At 41.8% G+C, this 27,548-nt stretch overlaps 1 protein-coding gene across 5 annotated transcripts in view; it reads right to left on the bottom strand.

Moving 5' to 3' along the window:
• Positions 1–362: 362 nt before the first annotated feature.
• LOC115166121 (voltage-gated potassium channel subunit beta-2) overlaps positions 363–27,548 on the bottom strand; it is a 99,526-nt gene continuing 72,340 nt past the window's right edge. For 3 of the 5 annotated variants that reach the window (XM_029719834.1, XM_029719832.1, XM_029719833.1), the window contains 13 exons: positions 23,821–23,864; positions 23,507–23,544; positions 22,794–22,873; positions 21,992–22,036; positions 13,788–13,832; positions 11,268–11,311; positions 10,951–11,037; positions 5,329–5,414; positions 5,067–5,187; positions 4,456–4,550; positions 3,364–3,484; positions 2,834–2,922; positions 363–796 (listed from right to left, as the gene is read on the bottom strand). In XM_029719834.1, the coding sequence (XP_029575694.1) occupies positions 707–796; positions 2,834–2,922; positions 3,364–3,484; positions 4,456–4,550; positions 5,067–5,187; positions 5,329–5,414; positions 10,951–11,037; positions 11,268–11,311; positions 13,788–13,832; positions 21,992–22,036; positions 22,794–22,873; positions 23,507–23,544; positions 23,821–23,864 (985 nt within the window). In that variant the 3' untranslated portion in view covers positions 363–706. Of the gene's footprint in view, positions 797–2,833; positions 2,923–3,363; positions 3,485–4,455; positions 4,551–5,066; positions 5,188–5,328; positions 5,415–10,340; positions 10,386–10,950; positions 11,038–11,267; positions 11,312–13,787; positions 13,833–21,991; positions 22,037–22,793; positions 22,874–23,506; positions 23,545–23,820; positions 23,865–27,548 lie in introns of all 5 variants that reach the window. The other 2 variants (XM_029719836.1, XM_029719835.1) reach the window with 1 other exon arrangement.

The following is a 27,548-nucleotide window of genomic DNA, read 5'->3' as shown; positions in this document are numbered from 1 at the left end:
TTTTGTTTTGTGTCTTACTTTCGGTTTTGCACACTAGCTTCAAACAGCTGAAAATACAATATTGATGATTATGGAGAATATACTTCACAGCGGTTTAGATGTTACAGTGATTCTCTATACTATACTTGCTTGTTTTGTCATACATACAGAAATTAAGCGAACTATATGAATTTTTGTGATTTTTGTGATTTCTGCACAGTGCATCTTTAATGGAGTGCTGGATCAATTCATTTTATGGGACCTATACAAGACAAAAACCTTTTCAAAGGGGTTCTGGATTCTGATCCTTTTCAATCAAGAATCTGTTATAGAATAAATAGTTTATGAACGTGCATTTAAGGACTTGCTGTGGGTCCCATCTATTTTTCTAAATAATAATAAGATGGTCAAGCAGGAAATTATGGCAAGGCAGACCTGTGACTTTTTGTGTTTTCCCCTTAGAGCTGAAATAAATGTGTTTTTTTACGCTGAAGCAAATGTTTCAATGAAATGGTGAATACAGTTCCTTGGATGGGAAATGTCTTCAAGTCTTCTCTAAAATCTTTGGGTTGGGAGAAAGATATATATATATATATATTTAGATACTCTGTGGTTCAATGGCTATATATTTCCCATGGTGCCTGGTGTCTTGTTCAACTGAAGCTGGTCGCAGACGAGGAAGAAGGTAGATGCTGACCTCCGCCCAACAATGTTCCTCAGGCAGCCTCTAGGATCTGTAGTCCTTTTTACTATAGGGCTTGTTGCCTAGGATACTATCCATCTCGTGAACGATGGAGGATGACAACTTTGGAAGAACCTGTGAGAGAAGGAGAGTGACATAATGAACACAATGTCCCCATTGGAATTCAAATTCAAATACACATGTTATCAAATCCATGTCAACAATAGTAAACAAATACAAGCAAACAGACTATTACCCCAAAGGGAAATATTTCCCAATAAGGTAAAACATTTAATTGAGCCACAATGTAAAAAAACAAAACAACAACAAAATGTTCTGGAAATTAAGCAGATGTCGCAGATGTACAGTGCCTTTGGAAAATATTCAGACCCTTTGACTTTTTCCACATTTTGCTACGTTACAGCCTTATTCTAAAATTGATTAAAAAAAAAAATGTGCCTCATCAATCTACACACAATAACCTATAACGGCAAAGCAAAAACAGCTTATTTTTTATGTGCTAATTATTAATAAAAATATAACAGAATATTAATAAAAATATGTTCAGACCCTTTACTCAGTTCTTTGTTGAAGCACCTTTCGTGACTTCTTTGGTATGACGCTACAAGCTTGGCACACCTGTTTTTGCAGAGTTTCTCCCATTCATCTCTGCAGATCCTATCTAGCTCTGTCAGGTTGGATGGTGAGAGGTGCTGCACAGCTATTTTCAGACCTCTCCAGAGATGTTAGATTGGGCTCAAGTCCGAGCTCTGGCTGGGCCACTCAAGGACATTCAGAGACTTGTCCTGAAGCCACTCCTGCATTGTCTTGGCTGTGTGCTTAGGGTCGTTGTCCTGTTGGAAGGTGAACCTTCGCAGCAGTCTGAGGTCCTGAGTGCTCTGGAGCAGGTTTTCATCAAGGCTCTCTCTGTACTTTGCTCAGTTCATATTTGCCTCAATCCTGACTAGTCTTCCAGTCCCTGCAGCTGAAAAGCATCCCCACAGCATGATGCTGGCACCACCATGCTTCACCGTAGGGATGGTTCCAGGTTTCCTCCAAACGTGACGCTTGGCATTCAGGTCAGAGAATCTTGTTTCTCATAGTCTGAGAGACTTCAGGTGCCTTTTGGCAAACTCCAAGCGGGCTGTCATGTGCCTTTTACTGAGAAGTGGCTTCTGTCTGGCCACTCTACCATAAAGGCCTGATTGGTGGAGTGCTGCAGAGATAGTTGTCCTTCTGGAAGGTTCTCCCATCTCCACAGAGGAAATCTAGAGCTCTGTAGGAGTGACCATCAGGTTCTTGGTCACCTCCCTGACCAAGGCCCTTCTCCCCCGATTGCTCAGTTTGGCTGGGCGGCCAGCTCCAGGATTAATCTTAAACATTTTCCATTGAAGAATGATGAATGTGTTCTTGGGGACCTTCTATGCTGCAGAAATGTTTTGGTACCCTTCCCCAGATCTGTGGCTTGACATAATCTTGTCTCTGAGCTCTACGGACAATCCCTTCGACCTCATGGCTTGGTTTTGGCTCTGACATACATTGTCAACTGTGGGACTTTATGTAGACAGGTGTGTGCCTTTCCAAATCATGTCAAATCAATTGAATTTACCACAGGTGGACTCCAATAAAGTTGTAGAAACATCTCAATGATGATCAATGGAAACAGGATGCACATGAGCTCAATTTCAAGTCTCATAGCAAAGGGGCTGAATACTTGTGTAAATTAGGTATTTCCATTTTTCAATTTTAGTACATTTGCTAACATTTCTAAAAACGTTTTTCTCTTCGTCATTACGGGGTATTGTGTGTGTTTTTTTTAAATAAGGCTGTAATGTAACAAAATGTGGAACAGTTGAAGGGGTCTGAATTCTTTCCAGGTACTGTATTTACCACTTAGAGGCAATGCTCGTTTAGAAGGTCTTTCTCAGTGTGTGGAGAGAGAGGGAGAGCATGTGTATGTGGTATGTGAGTAAGTATCCATAAGTATGTGTGAATGTGAGTTCTTGCACACCTGGGTTCACACCCATTGTGTGTGCGTGCGTGCGTGCGTGTGCGCGTGTGTGTGTGTGAAAGAGAGAGAGAGAGATCATGTGTATGTGGTATGTGAGCAAGCATGCATAAGTGCAGTATATGTGAATGTGAGTACTTGTGTGTGGAGTATTCACTTCTGACCTGTATTGCTGCTAGATTCTCCATCAGTTGGTCTGTGCTGGAGGCCCCCAGTAGCACAGAGCTCACCCCTTCATTCCTCAGGCACCATGCTGTGGGAGGGAACAACCACACAGGAAAATTAACAATGTGTGTGTGGAAGCACAAAGCACAGTGAAGGACTGAAGAAACACACACACGTCCAGTGCAACTAAGTGACTTCAGATGAGCACAAAGACTCATTCTCAGACACTGTGACGTTAAGCTGAACTAACACATCAAAGATTTGACTACCAGGGACTTGAGCAACCTCCCACTTGAGGTCCTACTAGACAGACAGACTATTGACGACAGTTAGCTCATTTTCTAACTCTGGCAATTTGACATTGTTGTGAACACTGTTAGATAGATTGCATAAGTCAGACTGACTGACGGACAGACCGCTTTACTGACTGACTAACACGTTGGAGCTCAAAAGACACAGACACATGGATGGCTGGACAGGTCAGACAGACAGACAGAGAGAAAAAGAGAGAGCGGCAGGTGTGTGTTACCGATGGCGAGCTGGGGCAGGGTGCAGCCCAGTCGCTCGGCAATGGCCTGCAGCTCTTTCAGCTTCGCCTGCTGACGGCGCCCCTCCTCACTCAGGATCTTGTCCTTCATCCACTGGTAGCCCTGTCACAGCACAGTACACACACACATGCGCGCACACACACACACACACACACACACACACACACACACACACACACACACACACACACACACACACACACACACACACACACACACACACACACACACACACACACACACATACACTCTCGCTCAGGACTACTGTATCCAGAAACCTCTGGGGTGCAGAGATGCCTTTCTGTGAATGGCTGAAAGTCATACATTTATCATACATAACGCATCCAGTGTGTGTGGATCTCTCACCAGTGGCAGAGCAGATGTCTGCTATGTGAGTGAACTACACAGAGACTGTAACTGACTGCCTCTGGTTATCGCACACACACAGCTACCCTCTGTCTTAGACCTTGGTTCTGTGCTTCCACATTTGTGTGCTTGAGTGGACTTAAATAGCCTGTTTCCACCAGTGGAGTGTATGACATAGGAAATCAATGGCATAGACCCCTTCATTGGAGGATTATTAAGCCAAAGATATCACTGAACAGGAGGAGAGCTATAGACAGCATGGTACATCACACATACTGTAGAAAGAGCACTGTGTGTGTGTGTGTGTGTGTGTGTGTGTGTGTGTGTGTGTGTGTGTGTGTGTGTGTGTGTGTGTGTGTGTGTGTGTGTGTGTGTGTGTGTGTGTGTGTGTGTGTGTGTGTGTGTGTGTGTGTGTGTGTGTGTGTGTGCGTGCATTTGTGCGTAGGTGTGTAGAATCTCCAAGGAATGTTCAACTGAAGCTGGCCCATATACACCGAATGGCTTTCCTGACACTCTCAAAAGTCCCCAATCCTCAATTGACACGCATCAGTACAGAGGAACGTCCTACAACAATGTCCTATCAGGATAAACCGTTGTTAGCAGAAAGGAAGGTGGCAGAGTGGCAGGACAAGAAAAGAACACCAACTACAACAGATGTGGGCTGGAGAGGATAAGGCATCAGTCACTCGTCAAGGGTCAAAGGTTACCTTTAGTGAGGCCCGTGAGTACGGGGGTACCCCACTATCGTACTTCCCTGAGATGATCCCACACGCCAGCGGAGACCACGTCATGGCACCCACACCTGCACAGAGACATCGGGATCATATTCATTAGTGCACACCATAGCAAAACGTTTTGCAACGGAAAACGAAAACAAGCGTTTCTTATTAGACAAGTTCAGGTAGGCCCTCTATGTTTCAGTCCTTTTTCTTCCATTTGGTGCCTAATGAATACCCAGCTTTACCGCCATTATGACTTCCAAGCCTTGGTCTTTATGTGCCTTGACAAGCTACTTGGACTGAGAGCATCTCCTAAGAGGGATTCATTCAAAATACAAATACTGTATATTAGCTACATTACAATTATCACAACTTTTGGCTAGCATTAGCCACATTACCAAACATGAATAGCAGCACATGGAGTATGTTTGTGGCAAAAATGGCAGACCTCAGCTCTTTCAGGATCTACCCTTATTAAACGCTGGAACAATAGAGATGGAAAGAGGGCACACCTATCTTTTATCGTTGTAGTAAGTGCATCCTCTATCCACCTTTATGGGTCAAACCGAAGGGAGGCAGACGGTTGCTGTGTAACTTACCTATTTTGTGGAAGAGCTCGGGAAGCTGCACCTCCACCTTCTCCCTCTGGAACATGTGGTACTCAGCCTGCTCACATATAGGGGGTATCAGGTTGAACTGCCTGGCCACCGAGTACGCCTCCTATAGGACAGACAACGAACAGCAGCAAACAGGCTCAGGGACGAACAATGTAATATCGTAACAATACAGTGATGGGAATAAGTAATTTATTATTTTGTGTAATCCATGGTTTAATCGTGTTTCAACCGTTTTCCAACTCACCATGATCTCCATGGAGCTCCAGCGCGACGTTCCCCAGTACATGGCCATCCCCTGGTTGATCACATGGGTCATTGCCCGCACCGTCTCTGCCAATCAAAAGATACCATTCACCCATTGGCCCCGACATTGGAGAAGAGGAGTGGTGGGAACAGGTGAGATTAAGAGAGAGGGTGGAAAGGTATTGAGGAGAGGGATATATGAGAATTGAAAGAGAAAGAGAGGATAGAAGGAAAGTCCACATAGAATTTTGGACAAAGGGTAAAAGCACAAAGGAGCTACCTGGTTAATGTACACATCAGTTTAAATAATGAGCAGTGAAACATATGGGAAGAAAAGGATACTATGTCATTCCTTTTTGGAGTCAATTGACACATTGATTTTCTTTTTTTTTTAGGCTTTTGTTTTGATTTGACACACAAAAGGTTTTACAGTCACAAATCAGGCAGTCAAATACCAATTTTATCTGGGCAAAACAACACTATTCATGCCAGAGTCAAAATACAGTAGGGTCAATCCAAAACCTGGAGTTTTCTTCAAAGCTTTTCATGCTACTTTTATATAAGAAACATTACATTTTAAATAACAGGCTGTTTTAAAAGCATGTTTTAAAAAGAACAGCTCTGTGGGAAAAAAATACTGTAAATCTCATAATCTGGCAGCACAATTTAATTTTAACATGTCATGCTGTCAGATTATAATGAGATTTTCAGTATTTTATGTTGCCCCTATTACTATGTAATTACAGTTATAACTGTAGTAACATAGTAATTACATAGGTGTTACACTGTAACTATATGTAATAAGGTTGTAGCGCTATCAGTTATTACACAATTGGCACAAGGAACGTATAATTAAACATCCAATTGCTGAAGATTGTGTTATATGTTATTACACATTTTCTTGTTCCACTATGTAACTAATGTTTTGTAATTACACGTTTCAGCCAGCATTTTAAAATGTTTACTAATGTAGCTAGCTCGCTAACTATGCACTGTAGTTAGCTAGCTAGCTACATTAGTACATTAGTAAACATTTTAAAATGCTGGCTAGCTCCTTTACCACCCTTTGCTTGTATGCTTTACTTACTAGTTAGTACATTTGACTAATTTTATTTATTTGAGTCTGAAATGGGAAATTGAATTTTAATGGTTTGAATAGGAATCTTTCTGAAATCCTTTAAATAAAAGCCAAACTGAAAACTTTTATCCTGTCTCCTTATTTCTCCTGATTAGCCTATTGTCTGCAAAAGTTATTACATTGTAACTACAAAGTTATCAAAAATGTCACTTCACTTTACATTAAGTTGCTTGCTCCTGGGTAAGTACATTGTAAATACATGTATATAACCCTGGTATTAGATGTGGATTCGATGGTACAAGGTCAGCTTTTGGTTCGAGTTATTAACATGGTAATTCACAGGTGACTTTCAAACATGTAATTACAAAACATGAGTTACATAGTGGAACAAGAAAACGTGTAATAACATCAGTAATTACACATGTGGAATAACCAAGTAGGCCATCAGACTACTGAACATATTTGCACTGACTCCACACAGCCAACCCTTACACACAAGCACACATACAACCACCTATAAACACACACAAGTGCATACATACACACACACAGACACACACACACAGACACAGTCAACACTGCTGCTCTAGTATATATTATTTATTCAACAGCGCGACCAAGATACTACCCATTTTATATTTGTAAATACAGTTGTACTTGACATAGCACATTCATTATCTATACTGTAGATCCTATTGTGTACATATCTGGCTATTACTATGCATAATAACTCTTATATTACATGTTCATTTTTAGAAACTGTTCAAACCTCTTATTATTACTTTTCTCTCCGCCGCCACCTGTAGCGTCAAACCGTAAAATCTACCGATACCAAAACAACTTTCAAACGTGTAGGCTCACCATCTGCAGTGCACTTGAAAAATCTTTTCACACTACAACCATACTTCCATAAATCCCAATGCATTTCAATGGCCATAGACTTGAATGGTAAAAATGTAGCCCTTAACTAGAAACGCCATTCAAACTGTAAAATGTGCAGACTTGTCTGGAATAGGTTGCTTGTATTCAGCGTTTTGATACCATGTATACTTTCTGAACTATCACTGTTTTAATGGTGGTACCTAGGCTTAAATGGGAAGTATTTGGATTCGCCAATACTCTTCAACCGTTAAATATACCAACACCAAAGCAACTTTAAAACGTGCAGACTGGCATTGGTACTATTGCTTGAAGAAAACGTTTTGATACGAATGATACTTTTCATACTACAACCATATTTGCATAAACCAAAATATATTTTAGGGGCTATAGACTTTAATGGAAGAAATACCGGTCGCTGCTAGTTTTCATCGGTTTAAGCTAGAAACGCCATTCAAACTCAAAAACGTTGACACCAATCTGGAATAGTATGCTTGAATACAGCTTTTTGATACAATTTATACTATTTGAACTATAACCATTTTAAATGTCCATAAAAGCTCTATAGGCTTTAAAGCGAAGAATTTGGATTAGCCAATGCTCTTGACCATTAACACTACAAACACCAAACCAAATGCTGACATGTACAGACTGACTCAACTTAGATTGCATGCCAAAAGATTGTTGATGCTCTTTGTACTTTTGGAACTATAACAGTTTCACATTTGCATAAAAGCTACATAGACTTCAAAGGCAACATTTGGATTTACCACTGCTCTTGAACCATTTCAGCTACAAACACCACCCCAATGTTGACATGTGCAGACAGACTCAACTTAGATGTCTTCAACACCGTTTTTTGATACCATTCATACTTTATAAACTATGAAGCTTGTCGTATCCCCATTTATTTCAATGGCGGAATGCAGGCTTCAACATTCTAAACTGAAATAACTGGCACAAAACTTACAGAATGTTCCAACTAAAACATTGAGAGATTAAAAATACATGATATGGCTTATGATGATATAGTACTTTAGCCTACTATACTAGCCTACTATACTAGCCCACTATAACCCACTATAATAGTTCCACACCTACAAACCACTCCAAAATAGGTCACTATAGCTAACACAGCCTATGAAAACACTATTACTACCATTACTACTACTACCATCACTACTGCCGTCACTACCACTAATACTACTATTTCACAACCATAAAGAATTCAAGACTAGCAAGCACACCACATTTACTTCAGTAAATGTCCTTTTGTAGTTGATATTGATTATTGAACTGCAATGTTGTGGGAGCTAGCACACAAGCATTTCACTGCACCTTTTATACCTGCTGAACATTTTATTTTATTTGAGATATAACGCTGACATATGAAGAGAGGAGATTAGAAAAAAACTAGCCAGTTTTAAAATGATGTGTTTTAGAACAGCTGACTAAAGATGCGCATTCAGATAAAAATAAACTCTGAGACAGTTACCACTTGTAGCAAGGTGTTGTAGCAAACAAGTACCATGAAATACATGCACCAGAAATAGGGCACACTTTGTAACTTGTCAGAGATATATCAGCAAGCTAGGCTAGCTAGAGCAAAAAAGTTGGCTAGCTGTCTGCTAAGCTAGCTACCTACCTGCTTGGCTAACACAGAACGTCAACATACTGTTCTCTGGTTGGCTAAACGGACCAGTCTCGTCTCAAGTCTTTAGCTAAGTTTTGACAGGTTGAATTCTCTAAACTCCAGCAGCCGAAATTAGACATTCTAAAACTAGACCATTCAGATCAAGCAAACTTTGTTCGAAAACTGCATAAAAACATATTGTCTCGGCTGTTATAGCTGTACAGGCTTTAACTGTTGAATAGAGAAAAAAAAGGAAGATTTGTGAATAAGGCTTCAGTGGCTCCAAAACCATCATCTAGCCTGGGGTATGTATTCTTTCCCTCCTATGGCACATATTGGAGCAAGTTTTTGTTCCAGCCAAGTATAAAACCTATTCTACCCATTAACTAGTATTTAATCAAGACTCTGATTAGTATAATTGGGATACTGCTTGGCTGGAACAAAGCCCTGATGGGTTGCATGCTCAGGCAAGAGAGACACACTGCAGTCAAGACAGGGTTCACAAAGGAGGCTGCAGCAGCACCAGCAGTGGCCATCTTGCAAAATAAAAGGAAACCAAGCCAGTCATAGGAGAAATGGGAGGGATGAGTGATGCCAACGACAACATTAATGGTCAGGAGGGGTTTGGCATGGGGTACGTTGGCTTTCACAATGTTTTATGACTACTGTAAAGGTACACGTGGCTTGGTACACCTCATATCCTGATTCTCTTTCTATATGGTATGGAACTCTACATAATTGCCTTGATCTGGCATAAGTTACAGTTGGAGAGAGCGAGAGAGCGAGTGAGAGAGAAAAGAAACAGAAAGAGAAATAGAGATAGAAATAGAAAGACACCAAACTGAGTCAATCAAAGGATTCTGGAAGGATTACATCCTATTTTGGTTACAATTGTCAACCGGGGAGAGAATGGACATCTTTAAGTGACATTTCTTCCAACAACAAAAAGTGGAAATTGCTTTTTCAAGATGACTGAAGCTGCACACATTGGCATTATTGGCATTATAAGCCCAGAAACAGTTTATTTATTTCTGACAACTAAACATATCGGTTATACTGATGAACTGATGGAGAAAACATGAGAAAAAAATGCTTTGAAGTGAAAATGAGAAAGGAAACAAGTTATGGATTTTTCTTTTTTTACAATGATTGAGGGATCCATGAAATTCTGTGAATTTCTCCAAAATGTACTTACAAGATGTAACGTTATCAAGTATGAATCAAACAGTCACTCAATCTACTACAGTAGACCACCCTTTTTTGCTAGCACTACGAAAAGTCCAACATTTTATGGATTTAAAGGGGATTTTGAATGGTAGGATAACGGAGAGAGAAATACTTTTATCAAGTCACTGCCATAAAATGCCTTTCGTTTAAAGGGGTGTTGATTGAACACTTTGTTTTGACTAAGGGTACCATGTACCTTCTATGATGAATGTCTTGGACTTTGAGGTGTGAAATGGGTCTCCTGGTGACAAAAAAAAGAGAGTGAAGACGTTGACCAGTCTGTGAATGAAATGACATCTGGAAGTATACATAAGGGGCAGCAGGGTGGGAGCCACAGCCCAATACAGCGAGCCCCATCATGCACTGACTGAGCTCAAGTTCACAATGCTTTACTGACCATTTCAATCAGTGACAGGAATAGAAATTTGTCATCCATTGCCCATGCCCCTGTTCGGTAGGTTTGTGTTTAGACAATCATATATTACTGCAGTTGGTATGCAAAGAGGATGTTTGAGCTGTCAACTGTGTCCTATCTCTACATCTAGGATTTGAAAAACTTAGACTTATGTACCCAATAAAAGTAAATGTAACCTTAAGGTCCAAACCATAGAGCCATTTATCTGTCTGTAGATAATATGTACGCATGAGACTCTAGCCTGACCGAACATTATTACTGCACCGCTGCATCACTGGATGCAAGGTGGTCTTTTTATGGCAAGAATATGTCACGGTGCAGCAGATACTCAGCACTGAACATACCACAGACGAATGTAAACAAACAGCATTCAAAGAAGAGTGCTGCCTACCTTCCATAGGTGTGTTGGGGTCCGGTCTGTTTGCGAAAACGACATCCACATACTCTAGCTGCAGTCTGTCTAACGATGCCCTTAGTCCTGCATTATATAGGGCAAAGACCATCAAGATAACGGTAATACTTTACATTAAAGCCTGAATCCTGTTTGTTTTTAATGCTCACATTTATGCACTGTATATACAGTATGTACTGAATCTAGTGAATGACTGGATTGGATCCAAATGTCATATTGATATCCTGCAAGTATATAGGCTACCACACTGTACATGTAATAATAACTTAGTATAAAAGTGACTAAAAATGGCTTACCTTCGATGATATGTTTTCTGGACAACCCTCTTTCTGTTTCTGCTCTGAAAAGCAAACAACAAGGATATAAAATCATGACGTTTAACAACTCCGTGCTACAATTCACAGTTTCACATGTCATACTGTAACTGATACAGTACAGATGTTCACTGTATTCGATCCATATTTGTGTGTTGAATGTGAGACATATAGATAGATAGAGGGCACACTTGACACACAGCATGTTTAAGCAGGGGCAGCATGTGCCCTCTATCCATCTCTATGATGCAAGACGTATTAACGTATTAAAGTTGAATTGGTGCCTCCTGTCAGTGCTAGGCAAGTCCATTAAAGCAGCAATTCTTAATCGAAACATTGACTAAGTGTTCTCCCTGCAACTGTTTCAGTAAAACCTGAGGGATGGGGCTGGAGAAATCCAACCACTCTCAAATCGATAGACTACGCAATGGATGCAAGGACTGACTATCCATGTTATCAAAATCATAGTTTTAACCATGTTTTTAGGCTATACAGTGGTTGTTTACATTGACTTTTTTTTACAAACATTCGAGTGAAACAAACTTATATTTTGAGTTCTGATGGGGTTTATAGATATAATGCATAAATTGCCCCGGACCTCTCTTATAGATATAATGCAAATCATTTTATAACATTTTTGACATGCGTTTTTCTGGATTTTTTTGTTGTTATTCTGTCTCTCACTGTTCAAATAAACCTACCATTAAAATTACAGACTGATCATTTCTTTGTCAGTGGGCAAATGTACAAAATCAGCAGGGGATCAAATACTTTTTCAGGGGGCGATGTTAGTCTCATGGACGTTACCCTGGCGTCCGAGCTGGGTAACCCCACTTAACCCCTCTCCATTCCCATGGGTGTTAGGGCACTGGACGGGCGCTCTATAGGCCGGGTCACCCACCAGACCATCCCCGTCAACCTACGACTGTCGGGGAACCACAGCGAGACGATACAATTTCTGCTGGTTCCCATGGTATTGGGATTCTCTTGGCTTCAGGTAACACAATCTCTCCATTGACTGGGCTACTGGTGCCACCGTGGGCTGGAGCCCGTCCTGCCACACTCATTGCCTGAAGTCAGCTCTCCCTGCCCCGGGACATCTTCCTAGGAAATTGCCCGGACCTCTCTGTCAGCTCCGCAAAGTACCAGGACCTCCGGGAGGGGTTCAGTAAGGCCCGGGCCACTTTGCTCCCACAGCACCGACCGGTATCCAAGAAGGTCAAGCCTGAGGTGCTGGCACGCCGCTATAGTGCCGCGGCTACACCTCCGGAAGCCGAGACCTTTCCCCCCCGCTCCAAGACCATTAGCCCCTCTGTTGTTCATCCTCTGTTGCCCCGTACCCGCTGTATTGTTCCTACCTTTTCTGTGTCTAGAGTCAAAACCATGTCTGACTGCCCCTTGTCTTCTGTTTCTAGGCCCATCCCTCCCCCCGTGTCATTGATGGCCAGCCAGCGTACACGGTGAGATGCCTCCTGAGGGTTTGACCACGGGGGCAGGGGTTTCCAGTACCTGGTTGACTGGGAGGGTTATGGCCCGGAGGAGAGGTGCTGGGTTCCCGCTAAAGACATCCTGGACCCTTCCATTATCGCCGACTTTCACCGCCAGCACCACAGTCAACCAGGTATCCACCCAGGTGGAACACCAGGTGTCATCCCTAGAGGGAGGGGTGTACTGTCACGCCCTGATATGTTTCACCTGTCCTTGTACTCATCTCCACCCCCTCCAGGTGTCGCCCATCTTCCCCACTTATCCTCTGGGTATTTATACCTGTGTTTTCTGTCTGTCTGTGCCAGTTCATCTTGTTTGTCCTGTCAGCTTTTGTCTTTTCTCAGCCTCTCTTTTTCTTGTCCTCCTGGTTTTTGACCCTTGCCTGTCCTGACCTTGTACCCACCCGCCTGACCACTCAGCCTGTCCCTGACCGTAAGCCTACCCGCCATCCTGTACCTTTGCTCCACCCCTGGATTACTAAACTCTGCCTGTCCCTGACCCTGAGCCTGCCTGCCATCCTGTACCTTTGCTCCACCTCTGGATTATCGACCCCTGCCTGCCTCGACCTGTCGTTTGCCTGCCCCTGCTGTTACAATAAACATTGTTACTTCACATAGTCTGTACTTGGGTCTTACCTTGATACCTGATACTCATGAGGCATTTATACGTTATATTCTTCAAGAATCAATGGGTACATATCATTCATTTATAAGTCCAAAAATGGATGCAGCTACTAATGAATACCCTTTTAATTGGTCCTCAGTGAAAAGGGCATTCTCATAGGAGGGTTCGACCCCGTTTCCTTGTAGGAAAACAATTAAAAGTCATACAGCCTCAATACTGCCTCTAACACAGTAACACACACACACACACACACACACACACACACACACACACACACACACACACACACACACACACACACACACACACACACACACACACACACACACACACACACACACACACACACACACACACACACACAGAAAAAGGCTCCAGTATAATACATACTTTCCTCCCCAGAATATCTTGGTGGTGATGACCAAAGTGGAGCGCCTGTAAGGAGAGAGACGTGTATGAGGGACAGGTGCATGGTGAGCATTCTGACTTGAAAATGGGAGATCCAGTGCATTATGTTATAACTCTTCAGAATGATTTAATTATAATTCTTCTGCACTTAAAACCTCTCTGGGTTATGTGGGACGCACCCTATTCAACAGCCAGTGAAATAGCAGGGCGGCAAATTCAAAACAACAAAAATCTCATTATTCAAATTTCTCAAACATACAGCTGTTATATCCCATTTTAAAGATACACTTCTCGTTAATTCAACCACATTGTCGGATTTCAAAAAGGCTTTACGGCGAAAGCATAACATTAGATTATGTTAGGACAGCGCCGAGACAAGAAAAACCACACAGCCATTTTCCAAGCTAGGAGAGGTGTCACAAAAACCAGAAACACAGCTAAAATTAATCCCTAACCTTTGATGATCTTCATCAGATGGCACTCATAGGACTTCATGTTACACAATGCATGTATGTTTTGCTCGATAAAGTTCATATTTATATCCAAAAACCCCATTTTACATTGGCATGTAATGTTCAGAAATGTTTTGTCTCCCAAAACCTCCGGTGAATGAGCACATCAATTTACAGAAATACTCATCATAAACGTTGATCAAATATTCAACAGTTATTCAAAGAATTATAGATACACTTCTCCTTAGTGCAACCGCTGTGTCAGATTTCAAAAATCTTTACGGCGAAAGCAAATTCCGCAATAATCTGAGTACAGCGCTCAGATATTAAAACAAGCCATACAGATACCCGCCATTTTGGAGTCAACAGAAATGACAAAAATTACATTATAAATATTCACTTACCTTTGATGATCTTCATCAGAATGCACTCCCAGGAATCCCAGTTCCACAATAAATGTTTGTTTTGTTCGATAAAGTCCATCATTTATGTCCAAATACCTTTTTGTTCGCGCGTTTAGTCCACTACTTCAAATGCAGGAAGTGCGTGCAAAATGTCACGACGAAAAGTCTAAAAAAGTTCTATTTACGTTAGTAGAAACATGTCAAACGATGTATAGCATCAATCTTTAGGATGTTTTTATCATAAATCAGTAATATTCCAACCGGACAATTCCAATGTCTTCAAAAAAGAAAAGGAACACAGCTAACTCTCACGTGAGCGCGTGCCTCTGAGCTCATGTCATTTTCTCACTCATCTACTTCCAGGAGCTCTTATTCTCTCCCCATTCACAGTAGAAGCATGAAACAACGTTCTAAAGACGGTTGACATCTAGTGGAAGCCTTAGGAAGTGCAAAATGAACGCTAAGTCACTGTATACTGTATAGGCAAGCACTTGAAAAACTACAAGCCTCAGATTTCCACACTTTCTGGTTGGATTATTCTCAGGTTTTTGCCTGCCATATGAGTTCTGTTATACAGACATCATACAGACATCATTCAAACAGTTTTAGAAACTTCAGAGTGTTTTCTATCCAAATCTACTAATAATATGCATATCTTCCCTTCTGAGCCTGAGTAGCAGGCAGTTTACTACAGGCACGCCTTTCATCCGGACGTCAAAATACTGCCCCCTACCCTAGAGAAGTTAAGTCCCCTTGGCCCCAATGACGATTTGACAGAAAAACAATTAATTCTGAACCTATTTCATCTGGTGTGTTATTTTCTTACTTGCAGTAATTAATTAATAGTAATTGTTGACTGATTATGTAACTGATTAGGTAAACAAATAAAAAGCAAAAAATAAATAGCACTTTTTATGAAAACCTTGATTCCTGCTGCTGCCTCTTATGATTACCAAACAGGAGAAGAGCTGTAGGCTTTAGCAGGGTACTTCTTCAGAAGTGAGGAAGAAGCCTGTTTGTTTCCCCTCAGCGCTCCCATCCAACGCCATTGACTACCCGGCTAACCCTGCAGGCTAGATAGAGCTAGCGTTAAGTGCACTTCACCATTCATAAAATAACAAAATGCAGGAGTAACAAACAAGTCTGGCCACTAGCAATCGCCTTCATCCTCCCTTACAAAGAGCGAGTCTAGCTGCTGAGACAGAAAATGTTTGAAATTCGAGAGAGAGATTTGACAGGTGCGGCGGACTAGACACTGGTGTTGCTGTATGCTCAAGACAATGTGTTCAGTGGAATTTAAATCAGTGTTTCAGTTAGTTGAACCCCCCATTTTCTTTTCATTCACATAAGTATTCAGACGCTTTACTCAGTACTTTGTTGACGCACCTTTAGCAGCGATTACAGCTTTGATTTTTCTTGGGTATGAAGCTACAAGCTTGGCACACCTGTATTTGGGGAGATTCTCCCATTCTTCTCTGCAAATCCTCTCAAGCTCTGTCAGGTTGGATGGGTAGCGTTGCTGCACAGCTATTATCAGGTCTCTCCAGAGATGTTCGATTGGGTTCAAGTACGGGCTCTGGCTGGGGCACTCAAGGACATTCAGAGACTTGGCCCGAAGCCACTCCTGCGTTGTCTTGGCTGTGTGCTTAGGGTCGTTGTCCTGTTGAAAGGTGAACCTTCGCCCCAGTCTGGGGTCCTGAGCGCTCTGGAGCAGGTTTTCATCAAGGCACTCTCTGTAATTTGCTCCATTCATCTTTGCCTCAATCCTGATTAGTCTCCCAGTCCCTGCAGCTCAAAAACATCCCCACAGCATGATGCTGCCACCACCAGGTTTCCTCTAGAAGTGACACTTGGCATTCAGGCCAAAGAGTTCAATCTTGGTTTCATCAGACCAGAGTATCTTGTTTCTCATGGTCTGGGAGTCTTTAGGTGCCTTTTGGCATACTCCAAGCGGGCTGTCATGTGCTTGTTACTGAGGAGTGGCTTCAGTCTGGCCACTCTACCATTAAGGCCTGATTGGGGGAGTGCTGCAGAGATGGCTGTCCTTCTGGAAGGTTCTCCCATCTCCACAGAGGAACTCTAGAGCTCTGTCAGACTGACAATAGGGTTATTGGTCACCTCCTTGACCAAGGCCCTTCTCCTCCGATTGCTCAGTTTGGCCGGGAGGACAGCTCTAGGAAGAATCGTGGTGGTTTCAAACTTCTTCCAATGATGGAGGCCACTGTGTTCTTGGGGACCTTCAATGCCGCAGACATTTTTTGGTACCCTTCCCCAGATCTTTGCCTCGACACATGGCTGCCTCGGAGCTCTACGGACAATTCCTTGTCCTCATGGCTTGATTTCTGCTCTGACATGCACTGTCAACTGTGGAACCTTATATAGACAGGTGTGTGCCTTTCCAAATCATGTCCAATGAATTGAAATTACCACAGGCGGACTCCAATCAAGTTGTAGAAACATCTCAAGGATGATCATTGGAAACAGGATGCACCTGAGCTCAATTTCAAGTCTCATAGCAAAGGGTCTGAATACTTATAAGGTATCTGTTTTTTATCTTTAATAAATTTGCAAACATTTCTAAAAACCTATTTTCGCTTTGTCATTATGGGGTATTGTGTGTAGATTGCTGAGGATTTTTTTTATTTAATTCATTTTAGAATATGGCTGTAATGTAAGAAAATGCAGAAAAAGTCAATGGGTCTGAATACTTTCAGATGGCACTGTAAGTGCAGAGATGACATGTATTTTTTCCCTTGCCTGTTTTGAGACAGGTGCATGATAATGGTCCATTCTAAATCAAAACGAATTTCACACATATGTTATTTAGTATATGTAAAGACAAGATTAAATCAAGAATAGTCTGATGGGTGACAATATTAGTTTATCACTTGTGAATTATATATTATCACTTATCAATTATGCAACAAAGCAAGAAACAATGCCCTTTTTGTATGAGTTTTTGTAATCATAGTCGCACACCTCATGTAGCCTAGCCCATAGGCCTATATGTTTTGATAAGGTTTGTATCACAACTAAAGTGGACAAATAATGTCTTCAAATGAAGCACATTAATCTGCTTTACAACGGGTGTAGAGCCTAACTGGCATACATAAGCAGGGCGTGAGTTTGAGGTTTGGGAAAGATAATTATCACCATAAAAATGCACCTTTATAATAAAATCATTACAAGCATAATTGCATTTGTGGTCACTTTTAATAATGGTGTTTTCAGCTAATGGAACATTTGCGCTTATAGCCTACTACCATGTGCGCATTGCTGCGCTTATAATGTGAAGAAATAGCCTAATAGTTTATTAACATTTTAAGTTAAATGTTCTGATCTGTTGCATCAGCCTCATTGCTAGTGGTTGTATTTATTTGGGATTTATCGCACCCCACAACTGTACCAGACTATGCTTGGAATATTTATTTCTCGCACAGAATATAATAGGTCTACTTTTGTACTATGGGGGATAGTAGATTAACATGGGTTAGTGCTTTTGCTGTTCGTTAGGCCTACTCATCTTTTTGTTGCTGACGAAAAGTAAATGTGGACAGTTCTTCCAATATCTTCAATATGCACCTCGGAATTGGATAAGGACGCATGCAGTTGCGTCCCGGATGTGTCTGTCTTCACTTGTAGCTTGTGAGAAAGACCCGGTCACATGAAGGAGAGCAGTGTGAGTGAGATGAGAGGTGCTTTCGGAGCAGGCAGCACTCAGGGAGAAGGGCTGCAAAAGGCATGTTTTTTTTAGGGTGCATTATGGCCACACAAAGTGGATGCCGCCGGGAAATTCAAGGCATTATCAAGTGCTTCTCAAATTGTGAATGAGAGACTGAAGATGTGTGTACAGCCTGCACAAAAAAACTAAGCAGAGCTCATGCCTTTCAAGCTACTTTTTCAAATAATCATTGGAGTCGCATCATGCAGCCTTACAATGTATTAAAAATCAAAACATATAGCCCAACGTTTGTAGAACAACTAAAGTTACATTAATAACTCTAAAGTAAGCATATAGGAATACCTATTTGTTTGTTAACCGCTCAACACAGAATGCATGTGCTCACTCCCTCCAATCTTTGGAGAATATATCATTTCTATTTTATTCAGCTTTCTTCAATTGTATTCTTCATACTATAAATTAATATAAAATAATGGCATGGAATTCTAAGCAAATCTTGTCGGCTAAATGAACTGATGTAGCTCACAGCCATATGGCATAGCCAGATCAGGACCTAACATAAGGACAACTCAGAGTATGCTATTCTGTTCTTCTGAAATAGACTACATTTTCTTCATATCATGTTTCTTTAGACCTGTCTAAAATAAATAATGGATTTATTGTGAAGGTGTAGGCTACATTACATGGATTTATTAGACTTTTTAAAATGTAAATGTTCCAAAGGTCTGCATCAGTGGCTTGTAGGCTATGTGTTTATGTTAATTAACCCAATCAACGGATCAGAGAATTAATCTAGTTCTGAAAGCATAAGCTACAGCTAGCTAGCACTGCCATGCATACAATGTGATGACTAGAGAGAGAAAAGAGAGAGAAAGACAATAGTTGAACAGTTTTGAACAAATTACTTTCTTCAAAAATGAAGGAGAAGCAAGAGAGAGAGAGAGAGCTATGTTGTTGTATTTTTTCACTTTCACTTGCTTAGCTAGCGAATGCAGCTAGCTAGTTTAGTCTACCCAATACCTGGCTCAAACAGACAGGGATGCTGTGTTACCTAGCTGGCTATGGCTATCCAACACTGGAACTTATCCAAGTCAAGGTAAGCTTTTGTTTTTATTGATTTCTTGCCAACAGGGCCCGCTGGTGTAACTGCTAAACTGCTTGCTGACTGTACACTGTACTGCATGATTGTAGCTAGCGGGTTTACTAATGTGTTAGTTCTAGAAGCTACAGTGGCTTGCAAAAGTATTTACCCCCCTTTCCTATTTTGTTGCCTTACAACCTGTAATTAAAATGGATTTTTGGGAGGTTTGTATCATTTGATTTACACAACAAGCCTACCACTTTGAAGATGCAAAATATTTGTTTTTGTGAAACAAACAAGAAATAAGACAAAGAAATTGTAAACTTGAGCGTGCATAACTATTCACCCCCCCGAGTCAATACTTTGTAGAGCCACCTTTTGTAGAAATTACAGCTGCAAGTCTCTTGGGGCATGTCTCTATAAGCTTGGCACATCTAGCCACTGGGATTTTTTGCCCATTCTTCAAGGCAAAACTGATCCAGCTCCTTCAAGTTGGATGGATTCCGCTGGTGTACAGCAATCTTTAAGTCATACCACAGATTCTCAATTGGATTGAGGTCTGGGCTTTGACTAGGCCATTCCAATACATTTAAATGTTTCCCATTAAACCACTCAAGTGTTGCTTTAGCAATATGCTTAGGGTCATTGTCCTGCTGGAAGGTGAACCTCCGTCCCAGTCTCAAATCTCTGGAAGACTGAAACAGGTTTCCCTCAAGAATTTCCCTGTATTTAGCACCATCCAACATTCCTTCAATTCTGACCAGTTTCCAAGTCCCTGCCGATGAAAAACATGGGATGGTGTTCTCGGGGTGATGAGAGGTGTTGGGTTTGCGCCAGACATAGCGTTTTCCTTGATTCCCAAAAAGCTGAATTTGAATCTTGTCTGACCAGAGTACCTTCTTCCATATGTTTGGGGAGTCTCCCACATGCCTTTTGGCGAACATCAAATGTGTTTGCTTATTTTTTTCTTTAAGCAAGGGCTTTTTTTCTGTCCACTCTTCTGTAAAGCCCAGCTCTGTGGAGTGTACGACTTAAAGTGGTCCTATGTTAAGATACTCCAATCTCCGCTGTGGAGCTTTGCAGTTCCTTCAGGGTTATCTTTGGTCTCTTTGTTGCCTCTCTGATTAATGCCCTCCTTGCCTGGTCCGTGAGTTTTGGTGGGTGGCCCCCTCTTGGCAGGTTTGTTGTGGTGCCATATTCTTTCAATTTTTTAACATCCGTGTGATGTTCAAAGTTTCGGATATTTTTTATAACTCAACCCTGATCTGTACGTCTCCACATCTTTGTCCCTGACCAGTTTGGAGAGCTCCTTGGTCTTCATAGTACCGCTTGCTTGGTGGTGCCCCTTGCTTAGTGGTGTTGCAGTCTCTGGGGCCTTTCAGAACCGGTGTATATATACTGATATTATGTGACAGATCATGTGACACTTAGATTGCACACAGGTGGACTTTATTTAATGAATTATGTGACTTCTGAAGGTAATTGGTTGCACCAGATCTTATTTAGTGGCTTCATAGCAAAGGGGGTGAATACATATACACGCACCACCTTTCTGTTTTAATTTTTAATTTTTTTTTGAAACAAGTTATTTTTTTTCATTTCACTTCACCAATTTGGACTATTTTGTGTATGTCCATTACATGAAATCCAAATAAAAATCTATTTAAATGACAGGTTGTAATGAAACAAAATAGGAAAAACGCCAAGGGGGGTGAATACTTGTGCAAAGCACTGTATGTTGTCTATGATGTTAGCTAATACGGTGACAACGATGTAGGCTGTGAGTAGCGTTTAGCAGTTATGATATGAATGATTGGTTTGGAAAAAAAATGTCGCCTGGTCACAGACAGCTGATGTGTCCACAAGCGAAGGGAAAAGGTAAGAGGAGGAGAGCGCGTAGATGTGAGAAGGAATTATACAACGTGTAAAGTGATCATGCTGTTCATATGTGGCTGCTATGAAAGTGAATTGTGTTTGCGTGTGATCAGGGATGTATTCATTCCGTCAATTCTATTGAAAAAGTTTCTTGAACGGAAGCAAACGGAACAAAACGGGGATAAACATACATTCATTTGTCCAATAGGAACTCTCATTTGCAACTGTTGGACTAATGATTAGAACCTAGATCAGCTAGATGCAAGCAAGAGTGTGCAAGGTGGTGTTGAATGTGTCACTGTCTATCACCTTGATTACTTAAAATTCTGTCTTGACCTGTGCACCTACGTTGTAAACTTTCATTCATAAGCTAGGTTGTAGCAACCTCATGATGTTTATAGGACATTTTTTGGGATCATGTAGTAGCCTAAACCTATGGATGTTACACTGAGCTGGGTGAATGGAATATGAAAGACAGTCATCCAATATGCTGTAATAGAAATAAGGCCATGCTCATAAAAAAAAAATATATATATATATATATATATTATAATTTCCAACATAGATGGCATTAGCAATAATTTCACACGCACACACACACACACGCACACACACACACACACACACACACACTGGGGCATGCGTGAAAATTGCTCTGGATGACAACAAAAATCCCATAAAACTCTACGCACCTCCAACCTTTCTTCTTGATGATGTTTCCCAATACGACCTCTGCCCTGGAAAAGAAGAACAACAAATTCTTACAACCATGGGAAGTTTAATGAATACCGCTCTTTGGATGTTATTGACAAATGGTGCATGAGGGAAGTACTGAGCACAATTTGTGAAATAGGAGAGCAGTGGGGACTTCTGGTCTATGAGGTCAAGGCTAATGAAGCAGGCGATTTACTGAAATGTGACAGCAGAGAATAATGCTCTGTCTATCGCTTTTTCAGACTTTTTTCAGTCTCTCTCTCTCACGCTCTCTCTTTCTCTCTCCAAAAGGACATTCTCAGCATGTGAAAGGGAAGGATAGAGGGAGGATTGGGTCGAGGACACTGCATCTCTCTGGCTGTTGACAGATGTTACATCTCTGCCCCAAGGACCAATGTGTTCTCCATGAATGGCTCTTATCATTTCCCATCAAGCACATCTTCCTCTATGTGACAGCTCTTATCAAACACAGCTTTGTTAGTGTGTATTTATGGTGTGTGTACTGTATGTGGTGTATGTGTGTTATCAGCAATAATTTCACACACGCACACACACACACACACACACACACACACACATAATGCAGTTGAAGATGTTCTTATGCAGTTGGAGGGGATGGGAGTTCAACCACGCTCTGAAGCTACAGTGACCTCAAAGTGGTTAGCCACTGAGGCCCAGTAAAACAGACGGAGATGGAATGGAAGAGTGGATATGTGTGTGTGGTGTGTGTGCATGTGTGTCTGCACGTGCGTGCATGTGTGCGTGTGTGTGTGCACTCACTTCCCTGCAGCGTAGACCTCCGCTGTGTCAAACAGATTGATTCCGTTCTCATAGGCCAATGTCATTATTTCCTCCGCCATCTACAGAGAGAGAGTGAGAGAGAGAGAGAGAGAGAGAGAGAGAGAGAGTTGACATGGGTGTCTGTGTCTGTCTAATAGAAGGTCTGAAAAGTGAAAAGGCTTTAGTTGATTAGCATAAAGCAATGACACATGGATAACATGCGCTGTGCACACACTCACCTCATACGCTGCTGCTACTGTCTATTATATATCCTTGTTAAGTGCCTAGTCACTTTACCCCTACCTATATGTACAATACATATCTACCTCAATAACCTCGTACCCCAATAACCTTGACTCGGTACTGGTACTCCCTGTATATAGCCATGTTGTTTTTACTAATTATTGTTAGTCGTTATTCCCTGTGTATTTATACATTACCTCATGTCACTATTTCTATTTTACATTTTATTTGTATCTTTAACTCTGCATTGTTGGAAAATTACCCGTAAGAAAGAATTTTCACTGTTAGTCTACACCTAAAATCTGATTTTAATGAATATAATAATCAATCAAGCAACTAAACTGGATATTGACAGGTAGATTCATGGTTGAATTAGGATGTCACTCTAATATCGCACATATTGACTCCACTATGTCACATACACTGTGGACATGGAGAATGGATGTTGTGAGTATGGAGTCTCCGCCTACCTCATCAGTGATCTGTCCTCCGAAGGTAACCCACGTGCCTGTGGAGAGTAGAGAGTGTTAGAACTCTATGGAGTGGTTTCTCGGACCCAGATTAAACCTAGCCCTGAACTTAAAATAATTTCCCATGGAGATTCTCCCTTTCGTTTGCTTTTTACTCCAGGACTAGTTTTAATCAGTGTCCGGGAAACTGCCCCTATGAGTGCGTGTGTGTGTACGCGAGCAGCCATGCATATGCGGAAGTCCATTGTCTGCAGAGAATGTGGTGAACATACGAACATGACATTGAGTTCAATTGAATGGATCATCACACTCACCTAATCCCAGGCAGGACACCCTCAATCCAGACTTGCCTAGGTTTCTGTCAAAAAAGAGAACATGTTAGGCTGTGAAAAATGACTTCACTGACCTGTGCTGTGACAGAAGGAGAAGAGGAATAGCATGAACTGGAGATTCTCCATCCCAAATGACACCCTATTCCCTATATAGTGAACTCCTTTTGACCAGAGTCCTATGAAATACTATTAGCAATAGGTTTCTATATATTGGTTTCTATGGTTGATTTATGTCATATATCACACAGTATATAAATGGAAACACATTGATTCTCTGCAGACTTCTCAACAGACCGCTAGGGTAGTGTCCCATGTGTTCAGATCAAAGCAAGGATGAACAACTCAGGGTCCAAGAGCAGCTTTCTGCTATCTTCTGGTTGAGATAGAGATCTGACAGTGAAGTCCTATAACTGCAGCTACAGCAGAAGACCCAGTTATTTCACTGCAATTGTGAAAGATACAAATGCCTCGTGGATATGCCACGGGGACAAGATTACTCAAAGCATCGTGTCTGTGTGTGTGAGTGATATAGAGATCCCCCATAATCCAGTGCTCAGTGTCACTGAGAGGGCCTTTGCTCCTAACACATCCCTGGATACAGAGGGGGGTGAGTGAGGGGTAGGGGCAGAGACTGGCCTCAGGGAGTCAATTGGAGATGAATATGTGGCTTTTGTTTCCTGATTCTCTGGGTTGCCGAGCTCTTTCTCTAGCGCCCACAACGCCAAGGCCGCAAAGCAATGCTTCTCTACATACACCTTTCCTCCTCCCCATGGTTACCGTGAAGCACATAACGACCAATGTTGCTATGAAAAGGACTGGGCAAATTGATTGATTGATGGTTCCGATGGCTCAGTTGGTCGGAGAGTAGTGCTCACAACACCAAAGTTGTGGGTTCAATTGCCGGGCTACATCCCACATAGGCAACTGAATACTTTGGATACAAACATATGCTAAACATAGAGATGGAAAGAGGGCACTCCTATTTCTGTGAACACTCTACCCATCTCTATGCTGCTAAGGACTTAAGGACTGTTCAGTAGCTCTGGTGTTTTCCTATGGTGTTTTCGGCCAACTCAATGGCCACCTGAGATTGGAAGGTTTGGGGATTCGATCCCTAGTCATACGTAATACCCGATGCCTCTTTACTTGGCACTCAGCAATAAGGAGATGGATTAGGGGTATGGCCCTGTGATAGACCAGCTTCCTGATTTGCTCCATTGTTGGTTATCTCGACGAAGTCATGAGTAACACATAAACCCTATAAAGAGGCTTATGGAAAAGTGGTACTGTGGAATCAGAGTTCATGCAGTCAGTCATAGGGAGACTCAGCTTGCCCTCACTCAAGCCCCATGGTAAGTAAGGCAGCTGTGTTCATTAAGAAATTCACTTCCCCAACACATTTCTTCATTAGCCCAGCATATGACTCAACGCTACTGGCTGTGCTCAGGTCGAGTGTCTCGGCTTGTATGCATTGAGCAGCAGATACAGCAAGCTCATACACTGACAGAGACCACACACATACACTATATATACAAGAGTATGTGGACACCCCTTCAAATTAGTGGATTCGGCTATTTCAGCCACACCTGTTGCTGACAGGTGTATAAAATCGAGCACACCGCCATGTAATCTCTATAGACAAACATCGTCAGTAGAAAGGCCTTACTGAAGAGCTCCGTGACTTTCAACTTGGCACCATCATATGATGCCACCTATCCAACAAGTCAGTTCGTCAAATGTCTGCCCTGCTAGAGCTGCACCGGTCAACCGTATGTGCAGTTATTGTGAAGTGGAAATGTCTAGGAGCAACAACGGCTCAGCCGCAAAGTGGTAGGCCATACAAGCGCACAGAATGGGACTGCCAAGTGCTGAAGCGCGTAGTGCATAAAAATGATCTGTCCTCAGTTGCAACACTCACTACCGAGTTCCAAACTGCCTCTGGAAGCAACGTCAGCACAATAATTGTTCGTTGAGAGCTCCATGAAATTGGTTTCTATGGCCGAGCAGCCGCACGCAAGCCTAATATCACCATGCACAATGCCAATCGTTGGCTGGAGTGGTGTAAAGCTCGCCTCCATTGGACTCTGGAGCAGTGGAAATGCATTCTCTGGAGTGATGAATCACGCTTCACCATCTGGCAGTCAGACGGACTAATCTGGGTTTGGCGGATGTTAGGAGAACGTTTCCTGCCCCAATGCATAGTGCCAACGGTAAAGTTTGGTGGAAGATGAATAATGATCTGGGGCTGTTTTTCATGGTTCGGGCTGGGCACCTTAGTTCCAGTGAAGGGAAATGTTAACGCTACAGCATTAACATTCTAGACGATTCAGTGCTTCCAACTTTGTGGCAACAGTTTGGGGAAGTTCCTGTCCTGTTTCAGCATGATAATTCCCCCCATGCACAAAGTGAGGTCCATACAGAAATGGTTTGTTGAGATCGGTGTGTGGAAGAACTTGACTGGCCTGCACAAAGCCCTGACCTCAACTACAATGAACACCTTTGGGATGAATTGGAATGTCGATTGCAAGCCAGCCCTAATCGCAAAACATCAGTGCCCGACCTCACTAATGCTCTTGTGGCTGAATGGAAGCAAGTCCCCGCAACAATGTTCCAACATTAGTGGAAAGCCTTCCCAGAGGGAAGAGGGGAGGCTGTTATTGCAGCAAAGGTGGGACCAACAACATATTAATGCCCATAATTTTGGAATGAGATGTTCGACAAGCAGGTGTCCACATACATTTGGTCATGTAGTATATAAACATACACAAATGCATACACATACACACCACAAAAAAAGCCTCGTACTCAGACATCACATACTGTGAGTCACACATGCACGTACACGCACACACACATCGTAAAACATCTCATACCATGACAGAGACCAGTGTTGACTCTTAGTTAGCAAGCTGTGCTTCTTGAATATGTAGAGTAATTGGGTTGAGTGTGTGGTTATGCAAGATTATTCAAGTGCCTTCGTAATGTATAGGGTGGAGAGATATGTGTAATGAGATATGAGAGGGTCATTATTATGAGAAATAAGATACAAGAAAGTGTAAGGTATAAGCAGTAGATATACAAGAAGGTAATGCTATGAGAGCGAAAAAGCTTATCTGGGTATGATAAGACAAAGAGTGGATGTTAGTTTTGCGAGAGCTACCGCAGAGGGGAAGCTTTATTTCACTGTTATTTATACAAGTACAGTACCAGTCAAAAGTTTGGACACACCTACTAATTTCAGGGTTTTTCTTTATTTTTACTATTTTCTATATTGTATAATAATAGTGAAGACATCAAAACGATGAAATAATCATGTAGTAACCAAAAAAGTGTTAACAAATCAAAATATATTTTATATTTGAGATTCTTCCATGTAGCCACCCTTTGCCTTGAAGACAGCTTTGCACACTCTTGGCATTCTCTCAACCAGCTTCCTGAGGTAGTCACCTGGAATGCATTTCAATTAACAGGTGTGCCATGTTAAAAGTTAATTTGTGGAATTTATTTTCTTCTTAATGCGTTTGAGCCAATCAGATGTGTTGTGACAAGGTAGGGGTGGTATACCGAAGATAGCCCTATTTGGTAAAAGACCAAGTCCATATTATGGCAAGAACAGCTCAAATAAGCAAAGAGAAATGACAGTCCATTATTACTTTAAGACATGAAGGTCAGTCAATGCAGAAATGTCAAGAACTTTGAAAGTTTCTTCA

Source organism: Salmo trutta, chromosome 28 (genome assembly GCF_901001165.1).
Source record: "Salmo trutta chromosome 28, fSalTru1.1, whole genome shotgun sequence".
Taxonomy (NCBI): domain Eukaryota; kingdom Metazoa; phylum Chordata; class Actinopteri; order Salmoniformes; family Salmonidae; genus Salmo; species Salmo trutta.
This window is presented reverse-complemented; position numbering and strand designations above follow the sequence as displayed.